At 34.9% G+C, this 20202-nt stretch overlaps 1 protein-coding gene across 4 annotated transcripts in view; it reads right to left on the reverse strand.

Annotated features, from left to right (window-relative positions):
- Positions 1-20202, reverse strand: part of VTI1A (vesicle transport through interaction with t-SNAREs 1A) — a 323958-nt gene that overhangs the window by 247945 nt on the left and 55811 nt on the right. For 2 of the 4 annotated variants that reach the window (XM_019725145.3, XM_019725147.3), the window contains exons 4-5: positions 7876-7953; positions 1331-1351 (exon numbers count right to left, since the gene is read on the reverse strand). In XM_019725145.3, coding sequence (XP_019580704.1) covers positions 1331-1351; positions 7876-7953 — 99 coding nt within the window. The remainder of the gene's footprint in view (positions 1-1330; positions 1352-7875; positions 7954-20202) is intronic. The other 2 variants (XM_019725148.3, XM_074339066.2) reach the window with 1 other exon arrangement.

The following is a 20202-nucleotide window of genomic DNA, read 5'->3' on the forward strand; positions in this document are numbered from 1 at the left end:
TCAGATTCGTCACATAAGTATGAGCAGATGCAAACACACACAAGCAGATATTCTGTCCTGCATAAAAATAATGTTGATGCATCACCTCCTGAGAAATAATCTTATATATCAAAACTGCAATTGATTATATTCTTTTAGGATATACATCTGCTTCCATGTAGAGAAGATAAAAACACAAAAAGATTAGAGGGGGCGGGTTTTGTGTATTTACACCCTTCGTTTTACATACCATCATTACTTTTACGAAGAGGGCACCACTCATGGCTCTTCACTCAGAAGAACTGTTGAAAATTGCTATCTACAAGCCTCTAAATCAGTGTGTGCATCACCCAGAGAATGATGACATACCAATAAGTAACTTCTACGTAGGAAAATCTCAATCAACGCAGTCAGTCTAAACTCGAAAATAATTCACAGCACTCTCATTAATATAAACAATTACACAATTTTTAAGTTGCAAAGTAGGCCATTATTTTATGCCCTAATGTAAAAGAAACAAAACTCATTCTCACTAAGTAAAAAATAAAACTACTCTAGCTCTGAAAACAGTACTAAAGCATATTTGATAAGTTTGGCCCAATTAAAACAAAATATAGACTCATTCAGCATCCCTCATTGATATGGGGATAAAATTATAAACATTACTATAAATATTTGCTGGGCCACAAAAGTCTGAAGCTCTATTATGAAACAGGCCAGCAAACTCTGAAAAATAAGAACTCACTTGGGTGCTATTTCCTACAGAAAGGAAAGTGTTCGGCAATGACCAGACCTTTGGCTCTTCTTAGGTATCTGTGTACACAGCCCAGTAGGGCTTTTATAACATATGTGTGTTTCCCCACAAGGATAATAGATTCAGGGTACCTTATGTTGAACCTAAGAGTTTGGGGTGAAGGAAAGACGTTTACTTAAAAACAGTTCTTAGTGAAGTAAATCATAATGTCAGAAAAAAAATTTAATCGTAATTGACTTCTTTGTGAAACCAATACAAACAAAATAAATCTGAAGTTCGTCTACATTAAAACTACATTCAGGGATAGTTTGAAGATATTCCTTTGTTTTTCTGCCGTTTCTGGCCTTTAAAATAGGACTTTTCCTCTGATGCCAACAAAACAATGATCACTGTGATAAGCATGGTTTGGATATATTTGTTTTTCTAAAAATAATCATCAGGGAACATTTGAGGGCTTTTAATCGATAGTTTTGCTATATGTAGATTTTCCTGAAAAATGAACCCAAAGATCTGACTTCAGAGTTAGAAACTCAAATTTATAGGGAAAAGCAGATTTTTTTTTTTTTTTTTTTTTAAAGCAGGCTAGGAAGTACTCACCTCTTCACGTAATTTTATCAACTGCACCATGAATGCACAAAAAAAAAAAAAAAAAAGATAAAAAGGAAAGAAATGGCAGGAAAGAAAGATCAGTTGTGTGACAGGATACAGAATTAACATTGACAATTTATCTGTTTACATGTTTAGCATTTAAAAATCACAGACAAACACATTAAAAGAACCTAAACACAGACTACATGCAGAGTTTTTTGAACGAATAAAGATCACTTTCTCACACTGTCACATTAAACAAAGAGAATAGTGTGAAATTCTCTTTTAAAGTACATCTAAGACACCATCATGAAATAAAGGGGAACGACTTCATAGAAGTCTATATTATAAAGAAAGAAAACAAGTTTACTGTTCCTCTCTTCTAAGAATGCACCACTGAAGAGGTTTTGTATATACAAGTTTTCAGGATGTTTCTCTATTTTGAATCTTGACAACTGATTTCAGAATTTACCTACAAATGAAAATGATTAATAGTTCATGCTTTTGTCCCCATAAGAATTTAAAACAACAAACTATCAAGTTAGTTGATGTCATACTTCTACCTACTCTAGTAAAAAGACTGCATTTGGAGATAACATTAATTGAAAATAAAGCATGCCAGGATAGATAACATTTAGGACATGGTATCAGAAAATATCTCACTATCCTTACAAATATTGTGTACATTAGAATTAATTTCTAGGTTTTCGTTTTGCTTCAGAGGCTACTGCAGAAATATGGTTTTTTATTTAATTTTTGAAGTTTCTTCATTTTTCAGTTTTCTTCATTTCATAAACGAGGCCACCTCAAAGCAATGAGCGCTCATGCTTCGTTTGTACTGCAGTCTGTTATCACTCAACTCAAACCCCAAATCATTCGTTAGTTGTTAGTAAATTCTCCTATGATAACATTTTAATTCTCCTCTGTAGAACATTTTTCTATTTGCCTTAAATATAACAGATAAAACAAGTCGCTTAACTCTTTAGAAACTAGAAAATGGATATAACCAGATATCTGGTTGTGAGTGTGTGTGTGTGTAGGTGTGTGTGTTTGACAGTACTGTAAAGCAAAAATATCACTGTATAGTTGAGATGACTGCCATAGTTTCTGCAATGAATAGAAATTGAAACCTGTGTTGTAAGACTATAAACCACATTCTAGGTCTGAAATGTGCATCCTCAGCAATTCAGGTCTACAACTGATAATTTTTAAACATCCAAATATCTGTAACATCTGTTATAATACTTGACATATGCAGAGCAATAAATTAAACTATGGCTTTGGGAGAAGCGTGCTATAAATTGCTCACTACAAGTCTCTCTAAAAGTATCATGTTTACTACAGCTTGGATTTCTCAGTGCTTAATGCTGTTTTTTCGTCTCCAATTCAAAGAAGGCAGCATGCATTCCAGCTTATTCTGTTATTTCATTTGTTATATGAAAAGTATTTCAAGTACAAAAGAATGAGATTTCAAAATTGTTATGCATCTTTTAGTAAAAGAGACCAGAACCTATTACATAATGTCTCACAGTGCATTTAGAGAAAATGAAACTTTTAATGTAGTCCTTTCAAAATATATAAGAAGTCGTCATTATTTTTAATCAATATGCTCATTCTCTCAGCGACCATCCAGTGTCTATGAGTAAAGCACCTTCTCATTTCCTGTGGAAAGTTACTCTTCTTCCCCCAGAAAAAGTAAAATTTTAAACTAAACGACCTGGCCTATCACATATCGGAATCTTTCTCTTTGCTACCCGAACATCATGGGAGAAAAAGGCAAACATTAATTCTCAGAAAGAGACGATGCAGGAATTGATCGCACTGCGGCTATCGTTTCTTTCTGGGGGCACCATTCTTCGCTTGACTATGATACTTAAAGGGCCAAAGTTTAAAACTACTCCTTAGCAATGGAGACCATTTGGGGCATGCCACCCTGCCATAATCAATGAGTGTTTAAAAATGCTACCCATTTGTTTTTTCAATAGGTTCCAAACAAAAACCGTTCTATCTTGTTTGTGCTGCATGGCTGCATTCAAGCTCTACACCGGATTTGTAGCCAAGCTAGGTAATGGGAGGGTTTTTAATCTTTATCTTCTTTTTTTTTTTTTTTTTTTTTTTTTTTTTTTTTTTTTAGGGCTGAAGGTTTTCATTCAAGTAAACAAAAGATGGTCTATTTTTGAAAATTAACAATGCTTAGACTAGACTGCAAGTAGTGATTTCGTATTTTCTCGAGTTACTAGCTCCATCATAAGCGACATGAAAGTGTGCCATGCCACCATGTTGAGTTATGATAATCAACATCTTTTTTGAAACAAAGATTTTTTTTTTCCCCCAGTGCAGAATTTGATACAAGAGGTAATCTGTTCCTTTGTGGGCTGAAAAAATCTGGTTTACGCTGGTTTGAACCAGTGGAATCTCTTGTGGTTAAGCCTTCTGCTGTGACTAAAATCAAAACTGCACTGCAGAGCATGTGAGGGTCCATGCGCGCGCGCGCCTCTGTGTGTGAGGTGCGTCACATGACCCCCCCGAACTACCGAATTTTTTTTTTAAAGCTGATAATGCGACTGCCGTCTCTGTCCGCATACAGATAACGAATAAATGCTGAACTCTATTAAACGCCCTTTACACATTATCGTGGGTCGAACACACAATTTTCTGAACTTATGATGACAGTCTATTTATTTTGCTATAAACCCTCAGCACGTAACGAACAGATTTGTGCCTGGTAATGATCTGCTCTGCCAGGGCGATATGAAATGATACCGACCTTCTTTAGATCTTGGGGAATTAAATTGACCGACTGCACCCCCTGGTCTGTGGCTGAAGTTTAACACACTTTATGCACAGCAAGCCCAAATTGGAACTCAAGAGAACATCATATTAAAAATTAAGCAATCCTGTCTGCTAAATATTGCTTTACCACAAAAATTTTGGTACGTTTGGAAATATCCTTCTCTTTATGTATATTTTTGAACCTTCTACGTAGGAGTTACTCAAATTTCATTTACTCAGATTTATTCACTGATCGATATAATTTTGCATATGGAAATTGAGACTATTATGGATCAAAAGTGTTGCTTGGAACATTTTATTTGCCCCATTGTGATACTTCACTATGAAGGGGATTTAATTCTATAAGATTTTTTTTTTCCTTTTCTGAGAATGGTTTTCGTGAAAGAAACTAAATCAAGTTAACAACTATTGAGGTTTCCACTCTAAATACAGCATCAATATATTTAAAAAAATTCAACGCTATCACATATTGAAGTGTTGCCACATGTAATGAAAAATATGAGATTTTTAAGACTAGAATGATAAAGCCTAAGACAATAGTCCTTGGAAAGCTGATGACCCAATAATAGTACTTGAATGTGCAAAGTAGATAATTTTGGCCCTTCTTTGTATATCAGGGATGAGCTATATTTGAGTGTATGAAGTGGATGTGAATCAGAAATGAATTAATACAAAGTGGTTAATTTAGAATTAAATGAAGCTGTGTATTGTCTGAGGGATATTAAAGATGCATTCGAAAAAATCTTAATTTCTGACATTTCTAATCATGGCAGAAATGTTTACATATATCTGTACCTATATGTATAGATATAGATATATATAAATATAGATATATAGATATATGAGTAAATTAATATACTCCTTAGTTAATTGTCAGATTATAATTATGTGTATGAGCAGCCAGGTTTTAGATGCTTAAAAAATGCATTGTAAATGGCCAGAATGAGAAATAATGGTCATGACATCCACATTTGTCTAAACCTCCACACAGAAGCCACTAAAGGGAGGATGTGTATATTGCATCAAAAAGAACTAAGTAGTCAGTATTTATTTTACCTATTTGTAACCATTGCTATGAACTCTTTATTATTTTCCTTCCTGATATAAAATTTTTAAAAATTGACATATATCCCAATTTTAGTGAAATAAATATTACCACTTTGTCAATCATTTTGTTTACCTCCAAACAAAATACAGTTTTCTCTGTATATTAATATAGTTTTCTGTGTATATTAAAAGTTTATGACAAGCCAAGAAGTTCTGAAAATCAATTTATCAACAATTAACTTGAAAATAAACTTACTTGTAGGCAGAGAATATTTTCTTATATAAATTACAGGTAATCCTATCCAGAAAAAAATATCTTCTCAGTCTCTGAGCTATAAAAATGAATATGAAGAGCCAACTCAAAATACTTTCTTCCTTTAAAGTAAGGGCTTCTGTTTTGATTGCACAGTCTGAATGAATACTGATTCCGAACAAAGAGTTCTTCTCAAGACATTCCTGTTTAAGGATATATATGTTTAGTTTGAGGGATTTTAATTCCTATATTATGATAAAGAGCCTCAAAAGAAAATTTAATTTCTTCACTATGATATGGAAATTTTGCTATATTCGGTAACTAAATATCCAAAAAATTAAGTGTGGTTTCTTTGAACTTTCAAACCTAATTCAAATTTTAGACTGAAAAGTTCACACAAGTAATAATCTAACAGTTACATAGTCTCATGACTATAATTTATCATACTCTATTTATTGAAGTGACAGCTCCTTACAACTAAACTTCAGGTTCTCCAAGCACTTTCAGAATTTGTAAGTTTGATTTATACAAGTCCAGGGGAAATCTCTGTGTAATCACTTTAAAGTGACAGGAATGTAATTTGAAAAATTCAGAAAACTTGAACTCAATCTATTTTTGTGGAATATTTTTCTTTAGGCATAAAAAAAATCATAGTTATATGTATGTAAGACAAATGTTTTAGGCACATAAAATGTCCATTAAGAGAAGTGAACATGCTTTGGGGGAAAAAAAAAGGGATCTCTGTCACAGTATTATAACAGCCATTACAATAAAGGAGTCTGAGTGAGACAGAAATACCCCCTTCCTTTCCATTCCCTCTCTATTAGGGAGTAGTTTCAAATGAGGGAAAGATCTATAGCTTTCTAAAAAATTGACATGGGAACCAAGCATTCACTTTTTTGTAAAAAAAGATAATGTTTTTTTTTTACAGTAAAGATAGGAAATAAAATTATGATTCATTCATTCAAGAGGTATGAACAACCTAAATCTCACTTAAAATGGGAAGAATATTTTTTTTCCTCTCATCCTTTCATTATTTAATCTATGATGAGTAAAACTCCTTTCTCACATCACCCTTCTGTTTGATGTACTCCATATTTTTCCCCTTAGTTATAATTATTCTCACATTTCAATCAGGGAGGTTAAAATCCCAAGTCAAATCTTAAAGTGTTTACATGTCAGAACTTAAGCTGGTAACATCCAAACAGTGGAGGAGGTGAGATCTTTTCAAAAACAAACATAACCAGTGTAGTGATTCTTGTCCCCTTTCTGGGGTCCGTGGATGGGGGTTTTCATCAGTTAAGCAACATCCCTGCTACAATAGTAACATTACAGTACGTAGTGATATAGTGTCAGCGTATATAGACCTAGAATATAATCTGTTTGAAATGGTTCATACAATTATACAACTTTCATAATGTGTAGACATCTATGACTATGTTTTACTATCTTATTAAAATTTTGGTTTACTCAATGAATGCTTTATGCTCAATTTTATTTAGGTGATTTTATTTAGGCGGAGTAGAGGCCTTCACAATACTTGCCAAGGTAACACAGTAACCATGTTCAGGTCTTGCATCTCAGGTTCAGGTTCCCTATCATTTATTTTCTTTAAAAATGTCCCAGAGAATCAGTCACTAGGGCTGTTTGAAACATTTTAAAAATCATTTCTGCACTGAGGTTCTTGAAACATTTTTTTAAGTCGTATATATTATCTGTATGAATTAATAAAATCCGCAGTATTAATTCAAAGAAAGAAATGGGACATTAATTAGACTCATGGCACTAGTGTGTGATCCAATGAGAATTGACAGCCAGGTTGTAAGACCCTTTTAAGAAGAAATTGTATCTTATTTTTGCCTATGCAGATCTTAAACTGCAAAACAACTTTTCCTATTATTATTATTATTATTATTATTATTATTAGACAGAGGCAGGACCTCTATATGAGAATCCAAGTTCCACACGGGGGCTTATGATTTGCATTTTGGTGAATGTATTTTTTAAGAAGCTACACAATGGGAGACTGAGCTGCCCTGTTGAATTTTGAAAGCTTACTTTCATTTGTTTTGCTGCAAGTGTTGATTTAATTATACTGCATTATTATCAAAGCTGCATTGTGTACTTTTTTATTCCTTTTACATGTGTTTGAGGTGAAGACCTTGGCTTTGTCTGCAAACAGTGTGTTTCAAGTTATTCCTTAAGTACTAAATAATAAAGAAAAGAGAAGAAAAGATTTTTTTTTTTAAAGATAGCAGACAGTGATCACAAGGTAAAGGGTTAAATGTAAGATCTCCAAGAAACATTTTGAAGTTGATTAAGACTCCAGCTTTGCATTAAACAGTATCACTTCCACATGAGTTGCTGCTAATACGGTTACGGAGCAGCTTGAGAGCCCAGTGTGCCGGTGACCTCCTTCACCCTCCAGCCACCCACCGGGCCTTCCTCATTAGCATTCTACCTGGTTCTCGGAGGAATTCCCAGCATCCCCGAGGAGCTCATTGCGTACTTCGTCACTGTAGGCGATCCGTGACCTTTTCTATAAAACAAAACAAAAAGGGAGAGTGAGATCAACGTTAGAAAGTAAAGGCTCCGAAGCATTATAGGTATCAAGGCTGATCATCTCAAACCTCGAGAGCCCCCTAATGGAAACCTATTTGCTAAAATCTGCAAACCAAACTTGTGTAAAGTTCTTGAACTTGAGAACTTGAATGTAAATTAGAAATTTTTCAAATGCCAATAATGAAAGAAAACTCTGCGTTGTGTAAGTATTCCATTAATATTCACAAATGGGTTGGAATTGGTATATTATTCCATACGTGGTCCTTCAAACAAGAACACTAAACTGAAGGAAATACAGCTACATAGCTGTGTATCTGCAAAACTCACCAGATTGTAATTAAAACAAGAGTATATGGGCTGGTTTTTTGTTGCTGTTGTTTGTGTGTTTTTCATACTGTGGCATGAAATGGATTTTATAGTACAGGTCTTTTAAAATCTCTAATTCTAGGGTTATATTATATCTGCAACTATATATATATACTAGAGTGTCTGGAAAATAATACATCTATATTCCTTTCATAATTGTGATGCTACTAACCAAAAAGAGATGAAATTTAAAAGCCCATCCAATTTCCAAACAATAATTTAAATGTCTCTAAGTCCTCTATAAATAATGGCCTGAGGAAAAGTACGGGGGAGTGTATGTGTGTGTCTGTTAAAACAAATTAAATTTCCCAATCCCAGTAAATAAAGGCAAGAAGGCTATGAGTCAACGTTTCACACACTGAAATTTTTGTTTTACAAGAAATCTACCTTTACCTATAAAGTCAGAGGGACATGTCTGCAAGGAATTCACGAATTATCTAAATTACACACATTTGGAAAAGCTAAAAGGCTCTGAAAATTAGTTATGAAGCTAGAGTGCAGTCCTCAGATCTTACTTCAGCACCACTATTTCAGACCCAAATGCAGATTTACAGCTTACTTTGCTGCCTTTTCTGCTTCTGAACTAAGCAAAAACAGTCAATTTAAAAACGGCAGTTGAAAAACAGTAATCTTTTCTCATCTGGGAACTACAGGTTAGTACTTAAAATTTCTTACCTGTTCAACTGTGTTCCGAAAAATTATTGTAGTTTAAAAAGACTATCCATAATCCGTGAGCAGAAGTCAACAAGACTTTTAATTAGACTTTTAAACTAGTGAATTCGTAACACTGCTTTGTCACAGAGACCATAATATTTTAAACATAAAATCATATTATGTTAAAATTTAAAAGGACTTTGACAAAAAAACAACCAAACAAAAATACCCCCACAAACCTATAGATTTTAATTCATTTTAAAGTTGCAGCCTTTGTCAATTGGGGTTCCTTATCAGAACCACAAAACAGAGAAAATTATTTCAATGACTATTTTCTCAATTCTCCCAAGAATGGAAAGGAAGAGAATTTAATTCATTACATAGAACAGAAGCCTTAAGGCATTAGGGCTTAACTCTCTGGCAGAACCCAGTTGAAAAGAGCTGAATGGAGTACAAATAAAAATAAATAAATCTAGACAATCCTTTTTTTTTTTTTTTTTAGTTTCATGGAGTTCTGTTGGTGGCTTTGCTTAGACTAGAACCTTGGGGTCCTGACTCACAGCTCCGTAATCATTCTAACACACAAAATGTCCTCATCATTTTATTACCCTCTGGATACACTCAGAAAAAAGATACAAAAAATTGCAAATGTTTCAGCTTAAGGAAATGGTGACATCCTATCCCTGCCCCGAGTCTCTACCCCACTGCCTACTTTCCCTGCTACAAGTGTGTATCTTCTATCTTGGCTAATGTAATAAGTCTGTAAGTAGATAAATAAAACCAACAATGTTGCAAAGAGGACAAAGTAGAAAAGTTAAGTCATTAGCCTGAGGTCAGTAATGACATCTATATCAGATGTCTCAATAATTCAGAAGTGACACAACTCATTCACTTGTGAACATGCCAGACTTCTTAACACCACAAACGGCATATTAATTAAGTCTGCTTCTCTTATTATATTTACTGAAGTTGCTATTAATTAGCTATTTCTATTGGCTTCATACAGAACTGTATTGAAAAATGCTAAATTACAAGGACAGTACGTTTCATGGCCTTATTACAATATTTAGATCAGCCAAACCTTTCTTGTGCCCTTGTGGAGATCCCCACTACAGTAGTTTCAAACTAGCTAAGCCAAAGTATTTCACAGCATTAAAGGAAATGAGAACCTTTAAACAGGCTGTGGTATCAGAGCTGCCTATTTAATTATTCATTTCATCACTATGGGGGACTAAAACATTCCCCAGCATGCAAGAATATCATATGGAGATTGTTTTTGTTTTTCCCTTTTTTCACCAAAATATCAACAAATTGGCATAGATTGTTCAATTACATTATATTCTTATTTTGATTTACTATACTTCAAAAGAAGAAAAAAATTACAAACATGTATCCTTAAATATCTAATCTTGTTTTGGTTAGAATCCATTGCTTTTGAAAACCAGCAATTAAGAGTGTACATGCTCAGCAACAGAGGAGAACTAAGGATTTATCTACAGTTGAAGGGTGGTCCCTATAAATGTCATTCTTTACCATTGGGATGGTAAAACTGGTCATTTGGATGGCTTTCTGGAGGTAATTAAGCAAATGATATGCTCAGTTTTAAAATGTTCTCTGATAGGACTGACTTCTGGTAAAGGATGAAAAGACAACTCATTTCAAATATCAGAAATAGTTCCTCATGAAAATGATACAACCAACACTGAAAATTGAACTTTGCACTCAAGTATCGTTTTACAAAAAATTTTTTTTTCAATCAAGACTTTGTAAGAATTGTATTTAAATGCCCAACATTTGTATTTTCTCCTAATTTTTTCTCCTAAAATTTATCCTAGCTTTTCCCCTAAAATTTTAAGTAAGCTGATTGTGATCAACCATAATTTAGCCTGCAGAATCAACATTAAACTAATCGAATACCAAAAAAAGGTAAATTCCTTTGAATGACAACCTGCTTATTTTCTGGACAATTTTCCTCCAAAAATCAATAAATTATTTTATCTTTAATGGAACTTTTAAAAACCTCACTTACAGTATTAAATACTATGTCATACTTTAATTTGCAGTATTCAAAGTTAATGAAACTGAAACATCTACTGTATCTTGGTAAACTAACTAAAATAATTTTACTTTATTATCCACTGTATAAAATCTGTACTTTAGCCAAATGCAAGCATGAGAATTTGAGCTGGAAATGTCACACACTCAGCTACAGTTTGAAGGAACCCAATTCATAATGCATTTTATAAATAGTTAATGACTTCTATACATAAGCTAACCAGGCAAATCAAGAAATTGTCAACATTTTTAGTCTTAGTTGTCAGTTACCACTGTCTACTGGTGCTTTTTATATGTGGCTTCTGGAGAAGACAGAAGCTCCATGCAGTTTGTAATCTATTGCAATTTTGGGTCTGTACCATAAGGGTGGAAAAGCTTCAACTGACAATATTTGCCACACACACACACACACACACACACACACTGTTAAATATAAGAGCATTCCTCACTTTTAGTTATGTGTTTGTGTTATAACTTCACAGACACATAAAAAGAAGTTATAGCATATTAACTTCTAACTTATACACTAAGGTGGACCTGACATAGTGAGACAGAAAAATCTACAGACCCTATATATAACTACAGAAAAAAAAAAAGACAAATTAACAACTGATTGTTATCTCCAAGAAGGTGAATGCACACACACACACACTTTCAATGGCTATTTTAAACTGATGACAAAAGTGAGGCTTTGGTTATGAAAATGAGAATTTCAGATTCCAAACGATTTTCACTTGGTGTCTGAACAGAACTTTTGCATGCTGATTGGCAGCTTTTCTTAAAGCCAAGTTCAAACAGATACCCTTGCTCTGTTCTACCTGGAAATTTGGCTTGAAACAATCTATCTACTTGACCCAAGCCTTAACATTTCCCAACTGAACTGAGTATGTTTCTTGACAGGCACTGCTAAACTAGAAACAAAATGAATTAACTTAGTTTAAACTAATTAAGAACTGTGATCTGTGATAGCGCCTCCTGTATGATTCTACATGTGAAACAGGGTATACATAACCAGAATGAGGATTCCACAACCCACCACTAGTGTAAGCATAACAATGAAGTTGGTTTATTACTAGAGCGTATATGAGAATTTAATTTCCAAGGCGTGCACATGGCAAAGCAATTGCTTAAATTGCCTCACCTGGGAATTTAATACAATGTTATCATCAGACCAGTCACATTGTAAATAGATTTATAATGCTTTCCATGTGCTGCACTCTGTTGCATATGAATTAAGTAATGATCTGGTATTACAATAAAATCAGCTAGTTCCCACACCTGGCAGACAGGATATTTCACTAAATTAATACCCATGCAGCTACATCACAAGGCATGGGAGCGGAAACCATCTCTAAGGCATTCATTCCGCTTGAGTTCTACATGGGAGGCAAACACTCCATGGTTATGGACACTGTCACTATGTTGAATGAGCTGCTGGAGACAATCTGTTTCTAACATCTGTATCACAGAATTAAGACTTTCTCATTCCCGTTCAATTGTGGCCTAATTTTCTTCATTCAGTACTTTAATTACTAATCAGCCATCCACAATACTCACAAACACTAAGAAAGGCCTTTATTCTAATCTACATGCTGCAGACAGCCAAATAATTGATACAAAGTGCAGTATGGTTTTGGTAAGTAATGAAAGAACAGCTTGTCCTACTTCTTAATCAAATTGGTCTATAGAAGAAATGGTTAATAGATTTCTCCATAGGTCTAAGACAAATTACCCAGTCTGGCCAGACTTTTCCATTGCTTCTACCATGTCTTTTAGTCTCCACATATTTAATAATGCCCAAGGTTACCAGGTGATACATCTATTAAAAACTGTTATGCTTTCATAGCCAAAGAATTTAACTGCTCCTGTTATAATTAACACTGTGGGATAGCTACAGAATACTGTGAAATTATATTTATTAGCTAGTTATATAATTGCTGGCATTCACTTCTTACCTAATTTTATCTGGTTCTAATTAAATAATATCATACTTCTGTAATGCCCAGATGGCATTTTCTTAAATGCATCTATCTTTGGCACAAAGCATTCCATTTTTAACCTCACTTCTATTTCTCCATGGCCAATTTCAGCTTTGCATCCCCACTCCACCAGTGACCCAGGACTTAAAAAGACTCATCAATCAGGACAGGAAACTTACCTTTTGGAGGAAAAAAATAAAAAGGAATTTATGAAATTTTGTTTATCATAATGTTCTCTGTGCTATATTAATTTCTAGCAAAAAAGCGATTTAAGATTAAAATATGCCATACTACATGATTAGGTAAAGGCAAAGTAAACTGTTAGGTAAATGTTTGATCCCTGGAAAGTGGTTAGGATGAAAAAGCACAGGGTATTGAGTGGAGAGAACAGAGACAACATTTCAGTATGTGATTTTGGTCAAATTAAAGTTTCTGAATATCAGTTTCCTCAATGTCTAAAACAGTGACAATACATTTATTTCCCAGGGCTGTTGTGAGGATTTAAATATTGTAAACAAGTGGAAATCTATCATCATACCTTGGATGTGATAACCCTGCAAAGGATGTTCAATGAAATATTAGTTGATAATATTGGAAAGAATGCAATAAACCCAGTACACATACATGGCTGAGAGTACAAATTAGTGCATCCTTCCTAGAAAATCATTTGCTGATATATACCAAAAGTAACTTTAAAAGTTTGTATTATTTAACCCAGTAATTCCATTACGTTGTTTTGCCCAATTCCCTATTTTCAGTGCTACATTTTTGGACAATTTTCAATAGTGAAAACTTGACTGAATTTTTTAAATGTTATCAGAGAAAGTAAGTTCCAATCTGTTTCTTTTAAGTAATTATTCCACTGAATATGGCTTGCTCTTGCTCATGGGACTGTTTAAAGGTCAAGTTCATTCGCTGCAAAGTGCACATGCCATGTGTCACCAATACTGTGGCATTAATAAAGGGAAAGCATACTTTCTATCATAAACTCATGGCCAGTGGACCACTGTAAGCCACCAGAGAGAAAATACTAACAAGCACTGCTGCTAGGTTACCAACAGTTAGAAAAGCAGGTTAGCGTGAGAACACCGAAATAACCTATTGTTCTTGAGTATATAATACCAGGAAGTTTTTCTATTTTAATCACTCTCATTTATTATTTTCACTTGTACTTTCAAAAACATTTTACATGTTTGAAATGGATAGTTATGTTTTGGCTGTAAATAATAAGATAGATTATACTACATTTTCTCTTAATTTTTTTTTATATTTAGCTAGTATAATGTCACAGGTGAAAACACGCATACGATGAGGTTATATATGTATGTAGACACATATAGGCTCACACAAACCCATATGCAATCCATATGGAACAATAACTCTATTTGTGATTCACAGAGCTAGAAGAGACTTTTATTTATACGAGGAACTCTGACCAACTGCTGCTACATCATTTAATGATTTGTGAAACAGGGAGCCCAGAAATCATGTCACTGCACTTCTTCATTTACTTCTCCAGCACTTTTGAACGTAGCCTGAAATTTAATTTCAGCCTTAGTGTTTCAAAATGCGAGGCGGGTTAGTTAGTACCGAGGCCCCAACTTGCTTGCATATGCTTGTATTTATGACTCTGAAACTGCTATTGAACACAGTGTGGCTGTGTCTTAAATTATGTTAGCCTGTCAATCAATAATTTAGTTACTTCATTCAGAAAATCAGCTCATGATAGAATGCCCAGATGTTGTCGACATCTGGAACAGTATAAGTGTTCAGTGGAGGAAATCTAATCCTTTCAAGTCTTTCTGAATACAGAATAACTTCATAGACTGAGCTTGAAATAATCAAAATGTCAAAATAATCACTATTTTGTTCGATAATGATATATGAATACCCTATACGCTCCTACTGAAAAATGATACTCTGATGAATGGATGCTGTGGATCCAATGGTTCATTAGTATTTTTAAAAACTACAGAAATAAAGTATACGACATCTATGTATACATTAATTTGCATCTAGGTTTCCCCGTGTAAAGCTGCATTAGGAGGGAAGTGATCATTCATTGAAAATCTGTCAACAGCCATAACAATGTCACGTGATCTAGACAATGTTCTGAGTAACTGACACCAGCATGCATCACACACATTTACGTGTCACATAAGTGAGGGCATCTTAGAGTTGACAGTGACATGAGGCATCACCTAGACCAGCCAACACATTTAGAGATGACAAGTTCTAAGCCAGGTGCGTGATCTACCCATGGCCACACGGCTGAGACAGACCAGGCAGAGCAAGGACACAACCCATTTCTCAAAGCCAGCGCTCGCATCACTGTGCTGTACAGGCTGGGTGGGGTGGTCTTACCACTCGTCCCCCAAGGCAAGCTTGGCTGTCACATTCCCCTGGTTCTATGAACTCATCATCAGCTGCAAAGTTGATGAGTCTGTACATTTTGTCTCTTGCTACCCTTCTCCAAAATAAACAAACAAAAAACCAAATCTGTGCTTGGTTTTTCACACTGCTGTCAACATCTAGAATATGGACAATAAATTTGAATGTTCATGGGTGACAAATGCTTCATGTAGAATGTTTTATTTGATAGAATAAAACATCGGATCTCAGAGGGTGAGTCACAACCACACCTATGGGTGTAACTTACATATGTTTCAAGATTAATCTTCAAAGGCTGTACCATAAAGCAACAATAATCTACCCACAGGGCAGGCAAGGAGTTGCACAGGTTATTAAGATGTGTTAAGAACTGCCTGCTTACCCAGGAGATTGGGTGACTCCCCATGCAGTTACTCTAAAATTCTAGATTGGAACCAGCCATCTCATAGGCAAGCAATGTTTATAATATATTTTTTCCTGGTACCCATGTTGTGACAGATTCTTTATTATAGAATATGCTGTGTTCCAGTGAAGTTACAGTGCTCATAATTCAGATGGACAATATGCATTTTATTGCTTTATGAATATAGCCAATAAAACTGTGATACTTAGGCAATAAAACAGAATTATTTTATCATATTCTCTATGATAGAATAAAATCCTGCCTACTCAGGGGCTTTGCATCATCAGTTAAACGCTATTTCTCTTGTATTTTCAATGTGCCACTCTCTACTGGTTCTGTCCTTTAAGAATATAAACATTTTAAGTACACCCCAGCTTTATGTATTTCAAAAAGTTATTTTACCCTATACTACTCTACCTAGCTAATGTCCAACCTCTCTTTTTTAAAAAAAATTCATTAAATATGTTGGGATGACATTGGTTAGTAAAATTACATAGGTTTCAAGTATATAATTCTATAATACATCATCTGTATATTGTGTGTTCACCACCCAGAGTCAGTTCTCCTCCCATCACGATATATTTGACCCCGTGTACCCTCTTCTACCACCCTCCCGCCCCTTACCCTCTGGTAACCACCGAACTCCAACCTCTCATTATCCTTCCCACCCTAGCCAAGCTTCTTGAAAGAGTATTCTATAAGCACTAGTGCACTTATTCATGCCCCAGCCATTTGTCAACTTACAAAACAAAAACAACAACAACAAAACCAGACACTTTTCCACCATGCCACAGGACCCCCAGGATCACCAATGACTTACTAATTGTCAAAAATCATTGGCCATATTTCTTAAATAAGTTTTTTATTTTAGAATAGTTACAGAAAAGCTGCAAAGATGGTACAGAGGTCCCATATAACCCCCACCTCGTTTCTCCAATTAGGAACATCTTATATTAGTGCGGCACATTGGTCACAATTAATGACTCCAATTGCTCGCTATTACACATTATTACTGACTGAAGTCCATACTTGTCTTTCAGATTTCCTTACTACCTGATGTCCTTTTTCTGCTTCCGGACACCATCCAAGAGTCCACATTACATTTCGTAGTCGCGTCTCCTCAGGCTCCTCTGGGTTGTGACAGTTTCTCAGACTTTTTTTGTCTTTGGTGACCTGGACCATTTTGAAGAGCACTGGTCAGGTATTATGTACAGTCTCCCTCGCTGGGATTTGTCTGAAGATTTGCTCGTGACAAGACTGGTGGAATACGTTTTGGAGAGGAAGACCACAGAAGTGCTATTTTCATCACATCATTTCAAAGGTATACACGGCCAACATGACTTATCACTGTGGAGGGTGACCTTGATCACCTGGCTGAAGTACTGCTTGTCAGGTTTTTCCACTGTAAAGTCACTCTTTTTTCCCTGACCATACTGTCCTCACGGCGCATGACCCCCATTCGAGGAGTGAGGAAATGTGCTCTGCCTCCATGAGGGAGGAATTACCTACATAATTTGGCATTCTTCTGCACGACAGAACTATTTAATCATTATTCAATAATGCATTAACATCAGTACGGACTCATGGATATTTATTTTCTATTTTGCCTCATAATCCAATACCACTTATTCATTTCCTTGCTCAGATTGTACCAACTTTGGCTCCTACGGCCACTGTTCACTCCTTTTTTCATTTGACCTCTTGATAGCACCTCACATTGTTAACCACTTTCGCCTTAGCACTTACAGAACCATTTCTCCTACCCTGATCTCTCCTTCTCAGTCTCTATCCTAAATTCTCTCTCAGTCCGCCCCAAGTCTCCATCCTTACTCAGCCCTCTTATCACTCATCTGAATGATTTCATCTACATCCATTGTTCTAATACCACCTAGAGGCTGGCAAAGACATGTTTTCTGCATATTCTACTCACTAATCCTAGTGGGTGCTTTAGATAACCTAAAGGCATCTCAGACTTAACACAAAGGAGGGCATTGTCTCTCTCCATATTGCTGTTCCTTGTTTCTCTGATTTGATGTCGATACAATGCACGTCTCCCCAGATAAAAACCTAGAAATTATCCCACTTTCTCTCTTACTCCCCATATCGAATCAATCAACAAGCCCTATGGATTAAACTCTTATTTTTCAGAATATCTGTAACTAGGGCCTTTAGCCATATTTCCAGGATGTCTGTTATCTTATGCACTAGTCCCAATTCTTTCCTCATAACTGCTGTAACCACATATTTCATCCCCTTTTTAACACATGAATTATGTTTAAGAGATACTTATATGGAAAGACTGACATATTTTTCGGCAGAGGTAAGCCAATAGGTACAAATTCTCAGCTCCTCATCTTAGGGAGTAAAGGAGACCTCTTCTACCCTACCTCTAGCAAAATATCAAAGCTATAAAAGCATCATTATCTAAAGATATAATTTATTTCAGAATAGGCTTGTTAAATTAGAAAGCAACTTTATTCGATAAAAGCCAACATACTACGGGAAAATGCTAAGCAACAGACTTCTCTCCAACTTTACAAGTCAATACCACATTTCTCTTTAATTTCAAATAGAGGCATATCTCATATCAGCTATTTTATTGTTCTCCTAAGTTAGATATTCCCCCCTCTTTTTTTTTATTATGTAGAAGCTAAAAGACCACCGTTTCAAACGAGACAATGTGCATGCATATTTCTTCTTTGTTTGTCTGATTTGTGGACCTGAGGAATATGGATTACTTCTGTTATCTGCACGAAGACGCTCTGCTACAAGCCTGGCATTCAGTTTGCTTTTATCTCTGAGACCCCAAGTTGTACTGTTAGGCAACAGAGGGCACTTATCTAGATTGAACTGTCATACAAATAGATTTTTGTCAGCCATTCAATTTGTATTGGGGAACACGCCAACAAAAACAAAACCCGGCAATTTAAAACAACAAACCTATCCTCTACTGACAGAAACAAATTGCTGTATTTCAAATGAATAAGAATTACTATAGATCGCACATCCTGCGTGTTGGTGTTACAGAAAGAAAAATATTCTTGGAACTAATTTTGTGTAGTTTTTTCTGGCAGTGGACTAACACAAAGCAAGCACGTAGTATGCTTAATACTAATAAACATAAAAGAGAAACCACTAACAGACAGGAATTACGTGTGATCAGAAGAAAACGAGGCTCTGTAATAAAATTCCAAGTCAACATTCAGTTGGCTACATGAAGGCGACACTGCACTGCATTTTTGAGTTTGTTTTCTGATCTACAGTCTTCCCAGGAGTGCAGGTAGTACCTCTGTCCACAAAACAGTCAATTTGAGTTGTGAGACCATCATTCTCACTGAGCCTAAATTGATTCTGGCTCTGTCTTCAACATTCACAAAGAACAATTGAAAACTTTAGAGAACTGACCTCACCACATTTATACCTAATCTCTTCTGTATCTCCAACTGTTTGAAAAAATATTCAGAGTTGATCTATTCAAAGTTGGTGCTAATCACAGATAGTAAAGATGTTGATAAATTACATCAATGAAAATATATGGTAGTGAGTTTTCAATTTAATATCAATTTGTCCATCAGTATCTAAAATAGTTTAGTTTCCTCCCCTATTATTTTTGTTTGACTTGAATCCCATTCCCTTTTCTATAAGCCGCATCTTTATTATGTAGCTACTCCTTCAGTGAAAGCCAGTAAGACTTGTGAAATCAGAAACTGTTGTGACGGAAATACGCAAACATGCAAATTCAGCCCTGTTAATCCATATCAAACTGAAATGAAAATAAACTTAAAGGTCACAAACTTCAATCGAACCTACGTAATTTTACTACATAGAAATCCAACTAGTTCAATTATTCAAATGCAAATACTTACATTTTGAAAGTGAGTTTTCTTCCATTAAAATTATGTAACAAGAATTGAGTACTTTACAAAATTCTATAATATGTCAAACGGCGAAGCTATAACATTTTATGTTGTAGCAATCGGCGCTTATGTAAAGACTTGAGACTTTATTAAAGGGCAGCCTGAAAAAAAATAATGTACTCCAGATATGAGGCATAAAAAGGACCTCATGAATAGCAGCTGAAATAGATAACAGGACAAAAGCAAGGTGAAATATAATGCTCCAAGTTGCCTCCACATTTTGGTAAATAATCTGAGAAAAATTATTTTTACTTTAAAGAAAGTCATAAAAATACATGACTTTAAAAACATGAACAGAGGCATGATGTATGCAACTTACTTTCAAATGCTTCAGAAAAATATATACATATACAGGCAGAGAAGGATCAATAGCGAAAGCATACATAAATGATAAAGCAAACGGAAAAAACAATACGTTAATAGGTAAATCTAGGTAAAGAGTACATGTATGTTTTTACACT

The sequence above is a fragment of the Rhinolophus sinicus genome, chromosome 15 (genome assembly GCF_057876585.1).
Source record: "Rhinolophus sinicus isolate RSI-liver-muscle chromosome 15, RSI-T2T, whole genome shotgun sequence".
Taxonomy (NCBI): Eukaryota; Metazoa; Chordata; class Mammalia; order Chiroptera; family Rhinolophidae; genus Rhinolophus; species Rhinolophus sinicus.